The 21437-nt window shown below is 46.0% G+C and overlaps 2 protein-coding genes across 3 annotated transcripts; both read right to left on the bottom strand.

Annotated features, from left to right (window-relative positions):
• Positions 1 to 893: 893 nt before the first annotated feature.
• LOC307072074 (uncharacterized protein) lies at positions 894 to 7757 on the bottom strand. 2 transcript variants are annotated; one of them, XM_079731242.1, is made up of 9 exons: positions 7525 to 7757; positions 6348 to 6612; positions 6004 to 6056; positions 5571 to 5712; positions 4548 to 4660; positions 3948 to 4128; positions 3198 to 3281; positions 2456 to 2557; positions 898 to 1959 (listed from the first exon to the last, which is right to left on the bottom strand). In XM_079731242.1, exons 1-9 carry the CDS (start codon positions 7578 to 7580, stop codon positions 1627 to 1629), a joined length of 1329 nt encoding a protein of 442 aa, XP_079587368.1. In that variant the 5' UTR covers positions 7581 to 7757; the 3' UTR covers positions 898 to 1626. The 2 variants fall into 2 exon arrangements, with proteins under 2 accessions (XP_079587369.1, XP_079587368.1); XM_079731243.1 differs by lacking the exon at positions 6004 to 6056 and having other exon boundaries at positions 894 to 1959; positions 5571 to 5702.
• Positions 7758 to 8530: 773 nt separating this feature from the next.
• Positions 8531 to 21320, bottom strand: prdm10 (PR domain containing 10). The gene is made up of 22 exons (XM_079733448.1): positions 21200 to 21320; positions 20671 to 20832; positions 20457 to 20510; positions 20211 to 20315; positions 19663 to 19837; positions 18981 to 19222; positions 18645 to 18845; positions 18187 to 18259; positions 17521 to 17638; positions 16755 to 16866; positions 16325 to 16627; positions 15043 to 15390; positions 14265 to 14420; positions 13536 to 13715; positions 13069 to 13179; positions 12442 to 12642; positions 11808 to 11948; positions 11284 to 11454; positions 10872 to 11009; positions 10601 to 10772; positions 10209 to 10306; positions 8531 to 9844 (listed from the first exon to the last, which is right to left on the bottom strand). Exons 1-22 carry the CDS (start codon positions 21269 to 21271, stop codon positions 9635 to 9637), a joined length of 3543 nt encoding a protein of 1180 aa, XP_079589574.1. The 5' UTR covers positions 21272 to 21320; the 3' UTR covers positions 8531 to 9634.
• Positions 21321 to 21437: the final 117 nt, after the last annotated feature.

Here is a 21437-nt window from a genome sequence, read left to right as displayed (position 1 = left end):
ACCAACAGACTAACATTGACAATGCACTGCTATTGTTGCGGCCTGCCACTTCTTTCAGAGAAGTCATTATCGATTCAGATTACATATTCATGTCACTTGTCAAAGAGGATTGTCTTTGTTCTGTGACACTCGTCTGTGGCTTGAAATGCAACAGACAGACTAAGCTGGTAACCCCCCCCCCCCCCCCCCCCCACTGCCTTTAAACCTGCAGGCTGTGTGAAGTAGCGTTTGTGTGCGTGTGTGTGTGTGTGTGTGTCTGCGTGGTTGTGTTGTGACACTTGAAAGCCAAATCCTAGTCCACCCTGGACCCCCCCAGGGGTCAGGGGCCTCTCCTTCCATCTCTGACCCTCTGATGCCAGCCAATCATAAGGGTGGAAGACACAGTGTCAGATCTCAAGGCTAATGCCCGCAAGCAACGTCAGCCTCGTCAAGCAAGGCCTCTGGCTAGCATAGCTCGGCTTTCTATTTTTTTTTAAAGAGGGAGAGAGAGAGTGAGTCCAAAATGGAGTCCAGAAGTTGCCCTAACTTTTGCATCTTCGGAGGCAGTGCTGCAGGAGACAGAATTTGGATCAAAGGCACATTCATGTGTTCCAGAAAGGTCCGGAGGCCCGCTCCATTTTTAGTAATAACAGAATGGCTTCCAGTGATGACCTTTAACCCCACCCATCTACATTCCCCCCCCCCCCCCCCCCCCCCCCAAACCCCACCCCACCCCCCACTCACTTTCCTCCAACCTTAAATCCCTGCTTTGAAGCTCTCAAATCATGTCGTCCACTGCCTCTGATAAAGGGAGACAGGACTGGGGAAGGGGAGGAAGGGGAGCAAGGAAATGTCTGGTATTGCTTAAAACTTCTATGTTTTTCCCCCTCCAGGCTTTCGGACGTTGGGGCCTTTTTATTAAAATCATGGACATATAGGAATCCATTTAGCTTGCAGCTAACTGCTAAAGTAGCTGTGTCACACTGGATCAGGGTTCAAAGCGAGCAGCAAATGAAAGACTGGGGGGGAGGGGGGGAATTGCATATACACTTTTCATCATGCGCTTCAAGTTTAGAAAACATTTCTCATTGAATTAGTCTCATACCAGAAAAATATGAGATGACCCTCAATAAAACTTGGAAAATAGTTAAAGGAAAAAAGGCCTTTGGCAGAAAATGGTTAAATCATGTGCAGGAATGTGTTTATAGACCATATGGTGAACAGCCAGACAACCTGGCTATCTCCTCATGAAACTAAATGAAGAGAAACGTCTGGATGTATTGAATGAGACGTGCTGTCTTTATGGTGATGGTTGAGCAGGTGACTGCATGGATCCCTGGTGATGTGATGCCCCCTTGTGTCAGACAGTTTAATCATTGTCTGAGGGCATCCGATTTGTAATAAACCAGGCTACTCTGAAAAGATAAGCAGCAGTACAACATAATTCATTTCGCAAAGGGATTAATTTGAAGACAACACATCATGACAATCATGTATTAAAATAAAACTTTGAAAAGTTACAAATAAATACACCAAATACAAGTAAACAGCAAAAGTCAAATGATCAACATTTGAAAATGCTATACGCATATAAGTAACTCTGACGCAAGCCGTGGTGCAACATTTTTAAATAATATTAAATAAGAATCATTTCTTCTTTCCAGATTTCCGAAGGCGTACAAAGGCGGAGGAGAACTGATGAGCTGACCTCTCACAGAGGGTTTGGGCGATATCCTTGTCTAAGGAGGGGAAAGCCTGGTTGGATTCGTCCAATGAGGAGACAGTTTTGGAGGCAGGGGCGGGCTCAGCGTGGCGGGGGCCAATCCGACCAGCATCACTGGAGGAGGAGGAGGAGGACGAACAGGTTGGGGGGCCAGTGGCCTGTCCATCAGGAGCCCCCCGTTCCAGCCCGTCCAGGTGGGCCTGGAAGGTAGAGGTCTGCTGGTCCACAGACAGGAAGTTCTCCTGGACCTTGTCAAACTGAAGGGGGATAGATACATAGAGAGGGGGAGGGAGACACAGGATAGGTGGGAGGGGGGGAGGATGGAGAGAAGAGAGAGAGATAGAGATGGGGGGACAGAAAAGAGAGATGGGGATAGAGAGAGATGAGAGGGGATGGGAGAGAGACAGACATAGGGACAGAGAGGGAGACCAGGAACAGAGAAAGAGAGACCAGAGAAATTGGGAGAGAGCAAAAGAAGAAATCGAAAGGAAAAGGATAGAGCAACAGAAGGAGAGAAGGAAAGAGTGAGATAGAATGACCAGCAGGCAGATATATATGAAATAAGGGAAATGGAGGTAGAGTAATAAAAAGAGGCAAAAAGTGATTAATTGAGAGGCAGAGTATTTCACTACCACTTGGAACTGTATGTGCTTGTATTTTTTTTTTTGTATTGTGGCATGTGGTTATGTGTGTGTGTGTGTGTGTGTGTGTGTGTGTGTGTGTGTGTGTGTGTGTGTGTGTGTGTGTGTGTACCTGCTCGATGTTGGACTGTAGTAACAGCTCCATCCAGACTGGCTCGTCGCTGCAGCTGTCGCTAACGTGAGCGCTCATGTTTATGTGAGTCCAGGTCAGCTCCTATCACACAGAGAGTACCTCAACAACTATCATATTATAACGATAACAATGGGGTCCTGTCTAGTTGACCTAGGAGAGCATGGCAATACCAATGGGACCAGCCAATCCTGATGTATACATTCACTGTCAGACATTGGATTAAAGAGGCCATCAAATGTATAGATATAGCCTACAATAAATATTTTTGTTCATACAGTATTTTTCATTTAATACAACTTTAACAGTTATAATAGCCTTTTGAGACGTAACCATATTTAACCAAGGGGCCAACTTCACTCACTTGAATGCCCTTCTTATTTGAAGGCCTCCTGCTGGAATTTCCCTTCAGGGATTAATAGAGTAATCTTATCTTGACTCAATATGTTCATCTGACCCTGGTTATATACTGAATGTCGAGAAACAAGGACAGACAGGGAAAATAAAGGAAGGGAATTTTACATTGAGTCGTTTATCAGACGCTTTAATCCAAAGCAGCTAAACACCAAAGTGCGGCTAAACATCGAAGCATAGAGTAGTTACAAAAAACTCCTAATGCTACGTGACCCAGTTTCAGCAACACAACTGGACAGAGTGGTAGAGTAACTATAGGATTCAGAAACATTCTGGTATTTTTTCGAGTTTGTTTGGGGAAGGAAGCTACCTGCAGCAACTGAGTGGTGTCCCTCTGGTGGTTCTGACAGAGCTGAAGTCTGGTCTGGTACTGACCCACCATCCTGGACACAAACTGTCTCACACACATAAATACAAGCATGTATTCAGTTAGCTTGGTGGAGCTTCTGTCAATACAGATGTATGGGAACCCACCAATATAATGCATGTTTGAGCATCTAGGAACAAGGGACTATGAACTCAGATGTCAGGAATAGAAGATCTAGTTTTCAATCTCAACCATATACTAATATTATTATGTAGGAATTTAACAGTATTTAGAAGAAGGTTATAGTAAAACGAACGCAAGCAAGACAGCAGCAAGGATCACAGGCTATAGGACAACACATTCACATCTGAACACTGACAGAGGAAAACAGGTGAACGCAATCAACTAATTCTGACTAATTAGGACTAGTTAGGCCAGCAAGTGGAATTGGAAAAGACGACGACAAATACTCAATCTATCTCTTACTTTGTTGCGTTACCAAAGTGAATAGTCTAAATCTTTATTCAAAGGTGGAAGACGTTTGAGCTTAGAGGTAAACCAATAAAAATACCTCCTAGCAAGTTAAAGTGGACTAATGGAATCAGCTAGCTCAGTGCACGGTGAAATAAAGCCATGGCAGTATGTTGTCTGACCCTGTAATAAACCAACACAATCTTTAAACAGAACTCAACAGGGATTTCAACCTCCCCCCGCCCCTCCCTCCCTCCCTGTTCCATGGTACCCGATGCGTACCCCTGCCTCAGCCTTGGTGCTGGCCAGATCCCCCTGGCCCGAGTTCCAGTCCTTGGTGAGCGTGACCCTGGTGTGGAGCTCCACCAGCTGGGTCCAGAGGAGCTCCAGACCCCCCAGCAGGCCCTCCACGTCCGCCTCAAACTCCCCCTGCGCCCGTACCAGACCGCCAAGCGTCCTTGTCCTGTCCAAAACCGAGATGGGGGGGCAGAAAGTGTGTGTGTGTGTGCAGACAGTTCCTGGGGTTATTCCCATGATGCAGTGTTTTCCCCAAGATCCATACACTGACCTTGAAGAGAGCAATGCCTTCAATTAACATAACCTTCTCCGTTTGCTATTAATATTTAGTCGTTATGCAATCGCTTTTATTTAGGCGCCGAGCAAATTGAATTCAGATGCAAGTCGTTAATGAGCAGATCAGGGGTTTAGAGCATTTTGCTCAAGGATGACTAGATCGCGGACATTGGGGTTCAAACACAGAGCCCTTTCAGCTGGATCAAACCCTCTATAACCCATTGACTATCATGAACCCTCCTCCCTCGAACACGGCGCCTTAACTTTCTTCTCCTTCTTCCAAAAGCCGTGTTGGTGGTGGAACCTCACCTCTGCTGCAGGTATGTGTTGAGGGCCTTCACTCTCTCTACCAGCACAAGGGCCTCACACTCCGACCCGGCCACTGAGAGACCTTCAGCCCCCTGAAGGGTCCGGGACACCCTCTGTAGGGAGAGAAGAGGAGGAAGAGGAAGAGGAGCCTGTTAAAGGTCTCAGAGATCAACAGATGGTGGAGGGCAGTGCTATGACTAACTAACACAGCAGTCCATGTTGATGGGTCACTGGTGGGGAAAATCCATCACGAGAAGGATGCCTAACGCTAATCGTATCATTAATGACATGGCTGTTGTATGTTTCTTTGCTGTGAATTTAATAATCAAAAAAATAAAGCTAACATTTATTTGGTAAACAAAAGTGAGGGAAAGATTTTAAAAAGTTACTTCTAGATTTGAATGCATAGAAGTTGTTTTTAAGATGACGTCAATGAGAACCAAAACAGATTGACAAAGATCAAAGTGTAAAGGGACTCAAACACAACGTTCTAACAGGAGAGAGAGAGAGAGAGAGAGAGAGAGAGAGAGAGAGAGAGAGAGAGAGAGAGAGACTCCACTTCCTCAGTGTCTTCTGGTCTGGGGATTAGCGTATCTGACAGAATATCATTGTGTGTCTGTCGCCCCAGGCTAACACAACGTGCGCTGTGCATACTGAAGTGTGTGCGCTACGTGACAGTGTATCAAACCAAATCAAAATTTGCAGTAGCTGGGACTTTTCGGCCAGAAAGTGCATTACAACATGCACACCAAGGCAAACGACAGAGCAAGAAAACAAGTAATGAGTTTAAAATCAATAATATAATCGGAGTTGCATATCAATTTGAGTGATGGAACTAAGCAAAGAAGATAAGGCTACTCACAAATGTGAGTATGTATTTACACAAACTTTACTTATAAAGGAATTCTCAATGAGGTTTGGCACCTATTTTGCGAGAGAGGCCTGATAGCATCACGTACTAGGATTAGAAGAAAGCTAATCTAAAACTGTGTTGTGGGGGGGGGGGGGGGGGGTCTGTCGTACCTTGAGCCTGGCCAGGAGAGCCTCTATGTGGGGCAGGGTGGGGTGGGAGAGGGGCTCTTGGAGGACACAGAGCAGCAGGCTGTCTGTAAGGGCCCGGGACAGGGAGACCCCTCCGCCTGGCAGGGACGGCTCCTTCGAGACCCTTGGTGAGTAAGGACACCCCAGGGGTATACACCGCTTGTTAAACTGTCCACCCGCAAATTATTATCATGGCTTCTATGGTTTGTATGGACCCTTTTCTTTAACAACAGATTACAATTACACAATTAAAATGCGTGAATACACGTATTTAGTAATAGGCCTATGCTAAACAAATATCTAATATGGACTAAAATTACCGTTTAGGAATAGAAAATGGTCCTTTATTTAAAAGAATGGTCCTAAGATTAATCGTTTAAATAATGTTGCTAGTTATGCTTTAAAGTTGCCTTACCACGAAAAATGTCTGTTTTTCTGATCTGCCACCAATTCTGAGCAAAGCACCATCTTAACGTCCCAAAGCAGAAGAAAGTATTATCAACATTCTATAATCGAAGGGCTTATAATATATAAACAAACAAACTAACTTTATTTAGAAAATATTAAGTTAAGTTACTGTTAGCAGCACACTGGATGTAATTACGGATGGATGGACACAAACAAGGCCGTAAAAGTGATCATAAAAAGAAGTATACAGACAAAAAGGTCAAATAAGGAACATGCTTGTAAAAGTTACGGGACAGTTTTATTGAAGACGTTTTATTTTTGAGAGCGTAAGGCGTGTGGCCGCGCACTCACCGCCTTTCCTCTGCGCCCCAGGCAGTGCCTCTTCTTCAAGAGCATGGCACAAGCTCCCAGGCCTGCTAAAAGGCATCCGGAGCACAGTATCCTCCACGCCACTTCGGGCAGTCCGAGAGAAGGATGCAATGGCGCCTCCACCTGGCAGAAAGACCACATCACACACACTAGTGCTACAGCGCACCAGCTTCGCCGCGATGGACAGCTTTCCCTCCAGGTCAGGAGCCAGAAGGGGCGATCAGGTGGCTGTTCAAGTTGATTTACACTGAGAATGATGAGAGAGAGAACTTTTAGAAAAAACACATGGGTCACAGGCAGAGTGACGTAATTAGACAACGCGTGTTTTAGATTGAAGTCGAGCTAATTTAGGAAATCCAAATCATGCTTATATTGTGAAATCACTACAGTGCATCAGGCTTACTCAGGGGAAGCAAAGTTCTCTAAGTGTATGGCTGTTGCTATGCTGTTCTTAATGTGATTCGTTGTATTATGTAAAATGAAAACCACTGAAAAGAGAGAAATACTTAATACATAACAGCCAAATATTTGGGCAACTCAATACTTATTTCAACTCAATACTTATACCATTCTGGTAATGCGTGACTTCTGAAACACTGCCAGGTGCTTAACGCCTATTAAGTACACAAACAGTTACCTGCTTTGAGAAATGTGGCCGAAGTGACCAAAGACCCACCTATCTCTCTCTAAACACACCACTCTGTTTATTGAAAGCAGAACGAGAGATAACCACAGTATTAGGCTTATGTGTGTTTTATGTACACAACACTTTACTCCAGATATTACAGTCTCAATGAGTCGCATGGCAACACCAGCAGCAATCACAACTCTCACAAGGAAGACATGAAAAATGGCATAGCAGCCAAAGTTATAGTCATAGTAGGGAAATAGCAAGCCAAAAGTCTGAGTTATAATGGAATGATATGAAGCATGCTTTTTTTTTTCCTTTCATGAATCACAACTGTCAGCATTTGTACCCCCCCCCCCCCCCCCCCCCCCCCCCCCCCCTCCCACACACACTCTGTCTCCCAGACAGCCAGTTCACCCGAGGAGACGAGACACCTGTCATTCAAGCGTCTCAACAGATGGTGCAGGATAGCTTTGACAGACACACAAACACAAACACAGACGCACAGAGTACACAGACACACACACACACCTGCTCACTGCCTCGTCTCTTGGTGCCTTCTTTAACTCATCCCACAGCCTCTCCATCCAGTTACCCTGACAACGCAGACAGGTCGCAGTCCACCACACGCATGCGTTGCAATGAATGGATCCTGATCAATTAAGGGCCGGTCAACGCCATCCTAGCAGTACATAGATTCGCGTTTCCCCGAGTTTGTTGTCGGTGTTGAGCTTCTGCTGCTGGATCTGTGGGCAGCTAGGCTGTCCAACGTGGCAACCCTGTCAGACTGGTTCCCCCGGGGTGATTCATTTATGTGTTTTCTTTTCCTGCATTCCATCCGAGTTGTAATTTACGTCTCGCTGGGCACTATTGTGTGAGAACCAGGGCTGGGCCTCACCAGCTCCACCCCCCCCTGATACCTAAGCCCCAAGTGTAAAGAAAATGAAGTAGCCTACTGTTCACGTAGAAGCATTGTTCACACATACTCAAGGTCAGGCTTCTTGTAGCTATCATCTACTACTGTAGGCTAGACTAAGCTAATCGAACCCTGACTCCTAAACCCTCAACTGAGGCCTAACACTGGGAGACTTACCCTGGTTTAATACGCCACCTTCTATTCAAGATGTTTATGGAAAGCTACATTTTGATTGGGCGACGTGAATGCTTTTACAGTCACACCTGTAAGCCACTTTGGATACAAGTGGATTTAAATGTGTAGCAGTTGCTGTGGTGTTTATTTATCCAGCAGATGGAAGCAATAATTGGTGGTGATTCAGATACCAAACTATTTAAATGACATACAATTAAACACTGAAGGTGATTCTCCTTCCTTCATAAGAACTGTATGTCAGATGAGTCATGAAAATGTATGCACTATAAGCACACGTCACACCCACTGCCAAATTGTACCAACATAACACTGCTAAAAAATATTTGGAAAATAATTCACAATTTTAAGTAGTTTTTAATTACCTGAAAGTCATCAAATCTTTAATGAAACCAGCGAAAATCTATTATATTTCAACCATCCTTAAGAACTCTGTTTATCTCTTCCCATCCATTTCTTTCTGCTGTACTCATATTCAACATAAAACAAAAATTAAAGGTTTCAGAAAAGTCTTTTTTCCAGTCACTTTGTACCAGACAATGTCTTTGTGGGATGGGAGCGATGAGTACAACTTTAATTTGCTGCCATTTTTACAACAAAATGATCTCTGGCCTTGTAGATCGCAAAAAAATTACTCAAAAACACAAGAAAACAACCAAAGACCAATTCAGCATGTAAACAAAAAACGATCAGTTATTTCCATCAACACAAAGTAAAACAAAACTCACAAACTAGTCCTATTTCAATCGAAACTGAGGAAAAACAAGTGGAAAATATAATAAGATTGCAAAACAAAATGTCTGAATAATTACACGAGACCCGTATTGGAGTCATGTTGAGCATGACGTACCTGACTCTACTTGTCCTGCTCCTACTTTTCCTCTCTTCAAAGCATTATAGTTTCAGTTTTTCTGTTGTATATGTGCGAAGGGGTTGTGCAATAAGGCAGTCAACACCATAATATCCAAGGAACCATTTAGTAGTCTCCTTCACAACAGCTACCATCTTTGAAATGACCTTTGAAAGTGGACCAAAGAAAAATAATTGCCACATCTTCGTTCCCCACCTTTTTACATATTTTGGAAAAATTATCAAATGTATTTTCCAAAAAGTAATTAGTTATTAGGCGAGTAACGCAGTGCCAACTTTCTCCAGTACTCAGTAGTGTAGGAGGCAGAGTAAAACTTAAAATTAATTCCTTCATGTCTATGTCTGTTGTCAACTGCCTTTTAAAATAAAGGTCCCGTAAAAACAAAATCGATGTTTAACGAAAAGGCTTCGCTAGCTTGCAAATACATCTCGATTCTGGGAAAGGTAACTGACACATAAAACTGGTCATTGGTTTCATCCCCTTAAAAACACCCCCAGGTCTGTGTGGTTGCACTGGTGTGGTACCAGTGTGTGCATCAAGTTCATTGAGTGTGTGTGTGTCAGTGGCGAGTGAGTGAGTGTGTGCGTAGAGGCTGCATGCAGTATCAGTTAATGTGACTGCCCCCAAAACAACAACTGCTACGCTACAGGTGAGCTCAGGGCTCAGGGCTTGGTGATGTGAACTTCGCTGGTGCCGCTGCCATTGGTTGTGGTGGTGATGATGTACTGCGTGGTGGGTTGCTGATTGGCTGGCTGCTGCTGCTGCTGCTGTTGCTCGGTGGGCTGGTCTGCTTGTTCCGGCGGGGGGGTCTGAGACCCGGGAACCTGCTTGGTCTCCAGGTCCGACTGGCCGTCCGAGATCACGTAGTGGGTCTGGAGAAACACACACAGATGTAATGCATTGCAGTCATATATTTACAATAATACCGTATATATATATATATATATATATATATATATATAAAGGTTTGTGTTTCTTTGAGATTATCACCGAAAAATGCCCAGGAGAAGATCGACTTCAACAGAGTTTTACAAGGATTATATGTTTCCAGGCATTCGTCCAGTTTGACTCCTTGCAGCGATCCAGGTTCAATTCCTGACTGCTGTTGTGTGCTGCTTCCTCCCAATTTCCTGTCTTTCTAACTTTGTCCATAAAGGCACCAATCGCCTGTCATATACATTTTATATTTAAAGGCTTTGCATGGATTTGTGCTCTTCCAAACATGCTCCTGCTCACCGTTTTAACCTGGCTGCTGTTGCCGGTGGCGCCTGCTGTGCTGGCCTCAGCAATGACGTACTGGGCGTGAGGAAGAGCCATCATCTGGATCTCAGAGGCTGCAGGAAAACCAGTCACCAAACACATCAATATGCATCACAAACACATCCATACAATAAAAAGCGACACAAAATCGATACACTAACACACATAAAAGCATAGGTTAACACATGAAACACATGAAAACGTGTGTTAACACGTTAACACACATAAATACACACGGAAACACACAAAAACAAACACACAGGCATAAAGTAAACCATGAAACACACGCAAATAAACAAACATGCTTACACACAAACCCATAAACAAACACGGAAACACTGAGCCCAGCAGACTGGGGGGGTACTTACGGTATCGATAGTTCCAGTTGCTGGGGATGTATGCATGCTGCACCGCGCCTTGCTGCGTGGCGGGGCTCTGGAGGGCGTGGCTCTGGGTCAAGGTGACCGGGGTCAGCTGACTCGGACTCATCTCCTGACCCGTCTGCTGGGAGGAGGTGGGACTTAGAGGCTGGCCAGCCACCTGACAGACAGAAAGAGAGAGAGAGAGAATAGGTGAGCTTGGCTTGTTGTCTACGAATCAATAGCTCAACTGGATGGCGATCACCGGTCTGATGTTTACCTGGCTGGTGTTTTGGGCGGTGCCGGTCGGCTCGGAGACCTGGATCTGCTGAACCTGAATGGAGTGCTGGCTGTAGCCGTGCTGCTCGTGGAGCTGGCTCACATCCACTGTGGCGTCCTGAGAGTGCGGTGAAGAAGCCTGGACCAAAAACAATTTTTGGTCAAATAACAGAAAACAACCAAATCAACATTTTTAAATAAGGTATCATGAAGCGTAACCTCTCAATAAATAATCCTACACACTAGGGCTGCCAAACCATGGCCAAAGAAGACAACGAGATCATGTTGTTTTTGGTTTCTCTCCATCTCCTACAATGCATTCTCAAGTACCCCGGGTACTAGTAGGTACATTTCCATCCAATTCCATCCATTTCCATTCAAACCAATGCTTGATTCGGCCCGCTATGCCTTACCGGCGCTACCTGCACCACCTGGAGCTGGATGTGCTGGGGCTGGGCCAGGGAGCCCCCGGCCTGGGCCAAAGGGATGTACTGGATCCTCTGGTAGTCCCTCTGGGCTGTACGGTAGTCTGTGGACAGCGTCTGGGACAGCTCCGTCATCGCCTGGGTCAGCAGGTCCGTCGTCTGCCCAGAGAGAATTTCTAAATAAAACAACCTGAATCTTCCCTGAGTGAAGGCGAGGTAAGCTCATCTTTTAGAGTAAATAAAACAGACTAAAACAGACTCCTATTTAAGACCTACGGTATTAAACAGGTCCAATAATTGTATTCATTTGAATATTAAATGTAGGCCTATTTTTGCCTCCTTGCTTTAAAACCTTTCACAAAACGACTTCTTAGGCAAGAAATGTTTTTTTTTGTAGATGCAAGCTGTGACTAAGCTCATCTCTGGGTGTTTTGGAAGGTACCACTCCTCTCCAGGGGGCGTAATGAAAGAGACACCGGCTTTGCTCTAATCAACAGCTTTAGGCCCCTCACCGCCACGGACTCCGTGGTGGTCCCGTCGGCGTTGATGACCGCGGGCGGGCTGCTGATGACGGCGGCGGCGGGCAGGGTGGTCTGGAGGGTCATCTGGCCGAACTCTGGGTGTTTCTTCCGGATGTGCTGCACCATCTTGGTCTGAGAGTGGAGCACACGATCACACAGTGGTTGAGGGGACGTTTACGCTGCAATCTTGGCTGCGATCGTCTTATTTAACGGTTTTATATTTTATCGTTTTAAAAGTTACAGCAAAGACGTAATTCCAGTGTGAACACTTTTTTCTATTTTTAATTTGTGTTTGATGAGTGTAAATGCTTCGTTAGGATTGCTACCTAATTTCGCTGTACTCTGTGCAATCAAAAAATACATCTACAATGATTTTATCCTGGATTACCTAAAAAAGGGAAACATGGTACGTTAAAAATAAATCAATACGTTTGAAAGGCACCAAGAATATTTTTTATCATCTGGTGACGTGTGAACACTATGATTTTAGCGTTTACCCGTCAGTTGAACACAGAGTTCCAAACACAGAGTTCCAGAACATTCCAGCCCACTGCCTGGTACCAACCAGAACTGGACCAAACCGGACGGTCTCTGTTCAGGCCGAGGGGCGAACACTAATGCTCACCTTGCTGCTGTACTGCTTGGCGCAGTGCGGGCAGCAGACGGGGGCCGAGGCGATGGTGCCGGTCAGCTGGGTGTGGGTGCTGAGCATGGGGTCCGGCTCTCCCGGAGCCGCCGGTCGCAGCTTCCTGATGCTGGGGGGAAGCTCTGAGCCGGGGTGGTTCTTCAGGATGTGGGCCTTCCTCTTGCTAGCGCTCTTGTACACCTGCAGAGATACGGGGAGACCATGGTGTCACAAGGCTGGGTTGGCTTCGCTGTAGCACTCAGGATTTAGCTTAGTTTATTAGAACATGATACATCAAAACGAACCACAACAGAAAGTAGAAGCATTACGGGTGAAAGTAGTTTGTATCCATGGATTCAGGTGCTTTTGTAATTTGTGAGGCAAGCTAATTGACACCAGCGCCTACAAAACGTTGGCACAATCAAAGTACTTCTGCCTTGTAAATATAAAAAAATATATATATCAGTTTTGTGAATACTAAACTGACTGCAGCTCACCAAGCAATCAAGTATAAGATAGCCGGTGCCTAAGGGGACGGGGGTCATGGAGAATAGACAACATGTGTTGTGGAAAGAGAGATGGCACGATGCTGTCATTGCAGAGGATAGAGCGAGGAGGCTGACGCACCTTGTCGCAGTACTGGCAGAAGTAGTCCCTGTTGGGCTTGATGATTGGCAGGGTGAGCTCTGGAACGTCATCGATACGCATCTCTGGGTGTCTCTTTGACAGGTGGTTTACCTGCACCCCCAAGGCAAACACAGATACGTCGTTGGAATGGAGATTCAATTGGAAATAACCCTTTTCATGACTGTCTGCACACTAGGGTTAATTCAAAGAACAATGAATTACAAACAAAATTGTATAATTACGAACAAAATTGAATAATTTGCATTTTTCAATGGATAAATCAAATGTAAGCTTTGGGATCTCATTTGTATGCATAACGGGTGTATGTGAACCTGTAAACCGCCTCTCTTCTGCAGAGTATAAAGGCTATTCAAAGGTAACATCGCTAAACCCAAGATGGCCGCCAACTGCAAATTGCAAACTGCCGACCGCTCAATGTGCGTTCCAGCGTGTCATCAGGGTCTCACCAGCATCCCCCGCCGGCGGAAGCCCATCATGCAGACGCGGCACTTGAACATGAAGCTGTCCAGGTCGGCCGTGGGCACCTTCAGCTTCAGGGCCTTAGAGCGGTGCACGCGGTCCGCCTTCTTGGCCTCTCGGTCGGGGTTGTGCATCCTCTGCATGTGCTCCCGCAGCTTATCCTTCCTCTAGAGGGAGGCGCACGGAGGAGGAGGAGGAGGAGGAGGAGGAGGACAACAGCGTTAAGCAGGCAGGAGGTTTAAGTTTACACTTTAGTTTGTCGTTAATAGCCATTAAATGCTCAAATTCCAGGCATCCCCAACCATGCAAACAAGACAACAAATAACAGTACGACACAAGTGAGATAGAGCTTCTCTTTTTTTAAAGAGACAAAGACGAAAGTAATAAGTGACAAAATAACAACATACCAAATTTCTGGAATTTAAATAAGAAATAGTGTCAAGATCTATCAAACCTTTTTTTTTTTTTTTTTTTTTTAAGTTGTCCGCAAGGACAAAGACACACAGACTCACTCTGTGTGAGCCTTTCGGTTGTCTTGCAAAGCGCTATATGAATTCCATGAATTCATTGATTCATGGATATACCTTGATCTAAAGTGCAACAATTATAAAAAATGTGGCATGAATCAAGTGACCGAGGAGGGCCAGGACACACACACACACACACACACACACACACACACACACACACACACACACTTCATCCCATCCCCTCACCTTGAACTGTTTACCACAGGAGGAGCAGAGGAAGTCCTTGCGATCCGAGTGTCTCAGCATGTGCAGGCGTAGTTTGTCGGGTCGACAGAAGGCCTTGTCGCAGTCGGGACACTGGAAGATCTTCTCTGAGTGGAAGCAGCGAATGTGTTTCTTCACCTAGCGGACGGAAGAGTAACGCGTCCATGTTAAACAAACACTGTGAAGACACACAAGCGGGGTCGTTTTGAAAGTTGTGCTCACCACAGAACTGCTAAAGCGAATTTAGAACGCCACAATTTAACTTTGGTTCAGTTTATCGCCTTTCATTCATATTCAACCTGAAGAGGAGACTGCTAAATGAGAAGCTGTAGATCATTTCTTTTGGAATGGTCTCATTAAAAGGTCTGGAACATGTTAAGGATTTGTAGCATCATGAGCAAATGTGTATAATAACGACGATTATTTTGGTTGACTTTGAAACCAAGATTATTCAAATGATTATTTTTGAGTTCGAAAAAGTGATGCAATTATTCAGCAGTTCTCTCTTCAAAAAACACTTTGTAACCAAGAACCCATTTCCCCTTAAAAAAATACACAAAAATATCAAATAGAAAATGTTAACATCGAAAAATAAATTACAAAAACGTTGCCAGCTGATCCATTTCTATAAAACATCCAATGAATAAAACAAATATACTCATAAATAAATAAACAAACAAAAAAAATACTTTCAACTCGATTATATTAGAGCGATTAATAGGGCCCTTTCCTCCATCCACTCCGCCGGGTTCCCCCATACCTGGATGAAGTCGCTGAAGCACTTCTTGCAGGAGGGGCAGGTGAAGCAGCCGTCGGGCCCAGCGTGCACGCCCACATGCTCCTTCAGGAGGTCCAGCTTCTCGAAGGAGTCGGGGCAAAGCAGGCAGGCGTACGAGCGGTTGTCCATGTGCTGCGCCAGGTGGTCCTCAAACGCCGCGTCCGTCAGGAAGCTCTTGTTGCACAGGTGGCAGGCGAAGGTGTAGGGGTCGCGCCCGTGCACCCGCTGGTGCTGCTCCAGCTTGTCCTTGTCCCGGAAGGCCTTGCCGCAGTGCGAGCACTTGAAGGGCCGGAAGCTCTTCCGGATGAAGAGGTGCTGCAGCGCTGCATTCTGGGTAGGGTGGAGGGGCGTAGGGGGGATGAGAATGAAAGAAAGAAAAAAGGGAGAAATTTAGGGAAAGTGTTGGTGATTAAAGACGAGGTTAATTCAGAAGGTGGCACATGGACTGTATCAAATAGGATAGGACATGGGAGCATAGGAGACACACAGACAGACAGAGGAAGGGGAGATGTCTTATGAAGGAGGAGGAGGAGCAGGAGGTGGCTTAAAGGATGAGAACAGGAAACAGGAACAGGAAATGAGGAGAACATCAAGCTTCTGACCCCGACTCCCTCCTACAGCACCAACAACCTACCTGCACGTCAATCTTTCAGCCGCACAATGAGAGAGAGACACACACACACACCGTTGGTAATGCACAGCGAGGCTAGCACAAATCCACAAAAACAAAAACAGGTCTTGGGTAGCAGTGTTGTACCGTGTTGATGATCCCGTCGTGGGTGATGATGTTATCGACAGTGAGAACTACGAACTGATGTCCAATCAGTTCATGGTTGCTTTGCATTCCCTTATTCTATAACGCTCAGTCGTGTGTGTGTGTTTATCTCTGTCGAGAGTGAGAACTGTCATGAACGTCGACTTGCTTTGATTGTTCACAGCCTAGCTTTGACGTCGCTTTGGCATCATGTCTGCTAAATGAGTCAACGTTAAAGGTGACATATTATACCACCGGGTGTGAGTGTCATTACCCAGTAGACTGTAGCAAACAATGCTCATCTCTCCGTCATACATCTAGGTGGACACGTCCACTTGTGATGTCAGAAGAGGCCGATTTTTTTAAACGACTTGTAACGGCTCATCACACTCACACCTGATGGCATTATGTGTCCCCTTTAGTGTTGGGGTGGCATCTAGTTCCTTTCAGGCTGAATGAAGTCGAACAGTTTGGCTGCAGGACACACAGCCACAGCTTCTGCAGGCTCACCCGTATTCGCTTGGCGCGCCGCAAGTCCTGAGAGGTCAGGTGGGGGTCGGCCGCCGCTGCCGCCGCGCCCTCCCCCTGCGACGGGTCCTCCTTCTCCTCCGCGACCGGGGGGAGGTCCGGGCTGGCGGGCGGGCCGGGGGGGTCCGCCGCCCCGGACTCCTCGGTGGAGAGAGCCAGGTGGTCCGTGGTCTCTGAACCCGTCTCCACCTCCGTCTCGAGCTCCACCACTTTGAGGCCGTTCTGCCCGCCGTCGCCCCCGTCCATCCCGACCTCCAGCTTGCCGCTCAAACCCATCATCTCCTGCTGCAGAAGATAACAACGATGTTATCCATTTCATTTCACTTTCTTATGACGGTAGACATAGAACGTACGTCATACATGAGCAGTCCGAAGCAATCCGCGCTCTACCGGATGTCTCTCTCTCCCTTACCGACGTCTCTACCAGGGGGTCCAGTTCCAGGCGGACGAATTTGGGTGGGCGACCGGGTCGTCTACCCGTGCCGAACCTCTTCCTGCCGCGACCACGCCCTCGACCTCTGGATCTGAAGCAAGCAGGAGCGGAGGCCTTTAGTCTACTAGGTTGGTATCATATCAGCTCTGATGTCAACGACTGACATGTCACGTTAAGGTGAGGTCATATTTATTAATAAAGATAATATCTTGTTATTATCACCTAGTGAATGTAGCCAACGGCAGCATATTCTCTCTGGAGCAACTACAGCTACACACATGTATCAACTACATAGAAGAGGAAACCTAAACTAGAATTGTTTCATCCAAACAAACTGCGAGAGTGTGGTTGCTAAAATGCTAGACGTCAGCAAAAAAAAAGAAATGCTGAAAAAGTGTAATAGTTTAAAAAGTTGAAAGAGTTGAAAAATGCAGATCATGTCGTTAAAGAGCTAGACGTTTTGAAAGTTGAATGGTTTCTGTAGCTGAAAGTATGCAGGAGCAGTTAACTGCACAAAAAATGGGCAAACGGAATAAAGAAAACTTATGAAGAGCAGTAGATGTGCTTGCAGTAGCAATCACACTAACTACAAAAACACACAGAGTGTGCGCCAGTCCTTAAAACACTCAACTGTTTTGCAGTTGTCGTTTTTTTCTGTATTTTCCGCTGATAAAACGAGCATCCACAGGCTGGTGAAGGCAGCGCTCTGTGGAGAACCTCCAAAGAGAGAGCAGCCACAGGTTACCTGGTGACGGAGGTCAGCTTCTCGTCGTGCATGTTCAGGTGCTGCTGCAGCTGCTCCGAGCTGACGAAGCGCCGGTTACACTCATAGCACGGCCAATTCTTCTCCTGTTCCCGCAACACTGGGGGGGGGGGAGACATGACAGGAAGTGAGGACACAACACTAAAGGAGGCCACACTCTTATCGGTTATGCTGGATTGAATTTACGTCTGTTTATTTTTATATGACTAAACACTGGAGTTGGGGCCGGGTGTTTGGTAGCACCGTGTGCTTTGACTTGATTGGGGGGGTCTCGCAATATTATAGACAACCACCTGATGCCGCCATTTCAATTCCATTCAAAAAGCTTTATGGCACGAGTATTGTTTTGAGCAATATTACCGATGCATTATTTATCTTTGTTTTTTGTACTTGATGGAAATATGTTTTCTTTCCCTACGAGAGTTTATACTTTGCTATTGCATAATAATTAAAAAAATATATATATATTATACATTGGTAGTCAAGGCGGGGCACTACTGTTGTTAAGGCGTTAACCATACAATGCTGGGGCAAACACTGGGTCATTTACATTACATTCAAAAAGTAAGGAAATCTATTTAAATAATAGCTAATTCTCACACACACACACGTTTTTTTTTTGTAAATCAAGTCATCAGCCTCCCTCACCCTTCCTCTCCTCCTCCGTCACGGTGTGGATCTTCTGGTTGACGAACTGGGCGTACGACGCGGCGTACCACACCTGCAATGACCCCAGGGTTTGAGTTATCACCTGTCATCATTCAACCACAACCAGAGGTACAACTGCCAGGAGTGCGGCGCCCCCTTCAGCTAGGGATGTAGAATAAATCAATCAATCTTTTTTTTCTTTCTTTATTTCGAGTTGAATATATATTTATTTATAAAAAAAGATTAATGTAGTTTTTCTTTTCTAAGTCTATTTGAAGATTTTAAAATGTGTCTGTTTTTTTAAGGTACAATTTTAAGTTCTCAGTCACAAAGTTCTCAGTTACGGAATTAAATCCATCATGTCTTCAAACTCAAAAGTAATTGTTTGAATAATCATAATTTCAATATTGACCAAAATAATCGTGATTATGACTTGTTCCATAATCGAGCCGCCCTACCTTGAGCTCCTGTTTGGGCTGGATGTTCTTGATGGTGGTGTAGAATATCTCTGAGCCGTACTGATAGGCCACCAGGTTCTGCTCCAGGTGATTCTGGGCGGGCCTTACGAACATCATCCAATTACAGCTGTCCTCGTCGGACAGGTCCACCCACGATTCATCCGTCTTCTCCCCGTCCTTGTCCGAGTCCAACATGCAGAGCTGCGGACACACAGCGCAGAGGTTCACGTCATTGACCGAGCTAGCACGGCTATTGTCAACATCGTTGATTATTTCCCTGCAGCCTATAGGGGGGGTGTGTTTGAACCCCAGCTAAGCAGCTCCCCGTCTGCACACCTTGAGGTGAATGTTGTGGTCTTGTAGCTGGCTCTCGGGCACCAGGGGTCCCTCCAGAGGGCCAAACTGAGTGCGCTTGGGGATGCGTCGCTTGGAGAACACCCCGCCCATGAAGCGGTCCATGTACAGCAGCAGGGGCAGGCTGGCCCGGGCCTTGGACACGACCGGGCGGTTGGGGAGCGGGTGGAGGGCCCCGTGCTTCGGACACGCGGACGGGTGGGCGCAGTTGCACTCCTCGCACCCTGAGAGAGAGAGGAAGAGGGAGAGTGAGGGAGTGAGCGAGAGAAAGGGAGAGACTAGGCGTGGATGGTGAATTCTGAGTCTAAAGTGGTGATAATGACTTGCTATAAATACAACTGTCCTAAACATTAGGTTTGACTTTACGGCTGCTGTGGTTAATTTAGGTTACATTGTAATCCTTCATCTCTTGTTTACTTTGACGGCGACAGAGCACTTTGTCAATATTCTAATGGTACTTCTTTTTCTAATAATATTCAACAAACTAATGCAACCAGCCGGGTTGATTTAAATTCAAATTCAAACTGTGGTTAAAACGGTTACACTCTTGAGGGTGTAGCAAAACGTTCCCATATCTAAACCAACAACTTGAAAACAGGCACGAAAGAAACCATGAGGCGATGCGAGCTCTGAGCCTGCTCAGAGGCAGCAGGCGGTGACTCACACAGGCTGTGGGGGGTGAAGGGGAGGGGCAGGCAGGGCTCCCAGTCATCCAAGTCAGAGTCTTCGTCTTCGTCCTCTTCTTCATCAGAGTCCTCTGTGGAGTCTGTGGCCCCCAGGGGACTGGAGGGGGCCTCCGCCATGCCCGTCATGGAGGACAGGGCGTTGGACATCTGCTCCTGGGACCCATGACACATTTCAATTTGTTTTCAACTTTATTGACAGATGTTTAAAAAGGTTGTTTTGTTTTACATATTCATCCTTTTTTTTTTTTTTTTTTAAGTATATAAACAAAAAATGTCGAAAGTGTCGAATTGAAGAAGAAGCTCATGCAATGTGAGCCTGCCTAGAAGAATTAAAGTTTGGTATCTTGCCACGTTTCATTTTTCATAGTATCTTAGAGAATTGAGACATCAATGCCATGGTATGATTCTTGACCCATCCTTTTTTATTTTTAGATGAATGTATGAATGGATAATAAAATAACCGGATTAACATTCACACATCTTGAGGCTAGTGCACCATGTGATGAACCCAGGGGTCCTCCCTTACCTGGGAAACGGGCTCCAGGAGGGCTTGTGGGTCCTCTGCTACGTTGCTGAGGACATGCAGGTTTGCAGCGTTCATGTTCTGTCCGCTGGGCAGCAGAACCGTGACCTGCAAGGGAACAGTACGGTCGTCAGCTTGGTCTTTAAAGGTTAAATTCTACTTCTGCGTCAAGCAGCGGCTTTAGGTGCACCGCAGGGCTCTATGACACCGGCGTTGAGCGGTCGTCGCCGTAGCCTCCGGGACCCCTACCTGTTGAGTGGTGCCATCCTGCTGGATGTAGGCTACCTGAGGTTGATCTGCAAACTGGAATAAGAAGAAGAGTTTTAAGCAGATGTGTGATAATATTAATAATGTTTAAGTCCTCATGTGACTGTCTGCGTTTGCGTGTGTATTACTGTACCTGGGATCCGTGAGTGAGTGAGTGAGTGAGCGAGTGAGTGCACGGGTATACACGTTACCATACCTGGGATCCGTCTGCAGGGTGTATGTACACCAGTGTGTGTTCTGCAGACTCCACAGAGGTGTAAGACCCTCCGTCTGCAGTGTAGACCACCTGCTGCTGGCCTTGGTCCTGCTGCTCCCCTCTGTACACGATCTGGGCCACCGCCCCACCCTCAAAGTGCACCTGCAACCAGGGGGCGGGCACACACACACACACACACACACACACACACACACACACACACACACACACACACACACACACACACACACACACACACACACACACCACTCATCATTGTTATTTTTGCTCTCTTTTTTTACAGTTTTAGCCTGCATCAGCACATTGTAGCGTGTACATTCTGTGGACCCTTTACAGACATAAGGTGAACCCATGCACTGGATCTTTTAGACTGCTTACTGATGTCCCTCTATAAAATGTCTTCATGACCCGTATCCCCGGACCATGCAGAGGAAGTTCATAACTGAAAAATATAATTAATTTGAATTTAAATTAAAGGAGATTCTTGGGTCATAACCCACAGCCCCACCTGGGTTGCATTTCCCGTGTCCCCGTCTCCGGCCTGGCTCCACACGGCTGAGGGTTCTTGCTTTGTTTCCATGGCAGCGTGGTGCCCCTAGCACCTCTTGACCTATCGAGCCACTCCTGGAAGAGGGATGTCGACAGATGAGACCGTTTAATGGTAGTAGATAGTGATCATACAAGATTGGGAAATATGCCTCAGATCATAATCAGTGTGATAAGACAATGGATTATACATGTATTGG

This window comes from Pollachius pollachius (genome assembly GCF_949987615.1).
Source record: "Pollachius pollachius genome assembly, chromosome: 3".
Taxonomy (NCBI): Eukaryota; Metazoa; Chordata; class Actinopteri; order Gadiformes; family Gadidae; genus Pollachius; species Pollachius pollachius.
This window is presented reverse-complemented; position numbering and strand designations above follow the sequence as displayed.

Excerpts from the sequence above, each read along its gene's own strand:
- LOC307072074 (XM_079731242.1), bottom strand. The coding sequence starts at position 7,580 with ATGGAGAGGCTGTGGGATGAGTTAAAGAAGGCACCAAGAGACGAGGCA. Across the intron at positions 6,057-6,347 it reads TGGGGCGCAGAGGAAAGGCG|ATGGTGCTTTGCTCAGAATT; the intron begins GTGAGTGCGCGG and ends TGGGACGTTAAG. Across the intron at positions 3,282-3,947 it reads GCACCAAGGCTGAGGCAGGG|TTTGTGTCCAGGATGGTGGG; the intron begins GTACGCATCGGG and ends TGTGTGAGACAG.
- prdm10 (XM_079733448.1), bottom strand. The coding sequence starts at position 21,271 with ATGGAAACAAAGCAAGAACCCTCAGCCGTGTGGAGCCAGGCCGGAGAC. Across the intron at positions 16,628-16,754 it reads ACCCCCTGGTAGAGACGTCG|CAGGAGATGATGGGTTTGAG; the intron begins GTAAGGGAGAGA and ends TATCTTCTGCAG. Across the intron at positions 10,773-10,871 it reads CCGCCCAAAACACCAGCCAG|GTGGCTGGCCAGCCTCTAAG; the intron begins GTAAACATCAGA and ends TCTGTCTGTCAG.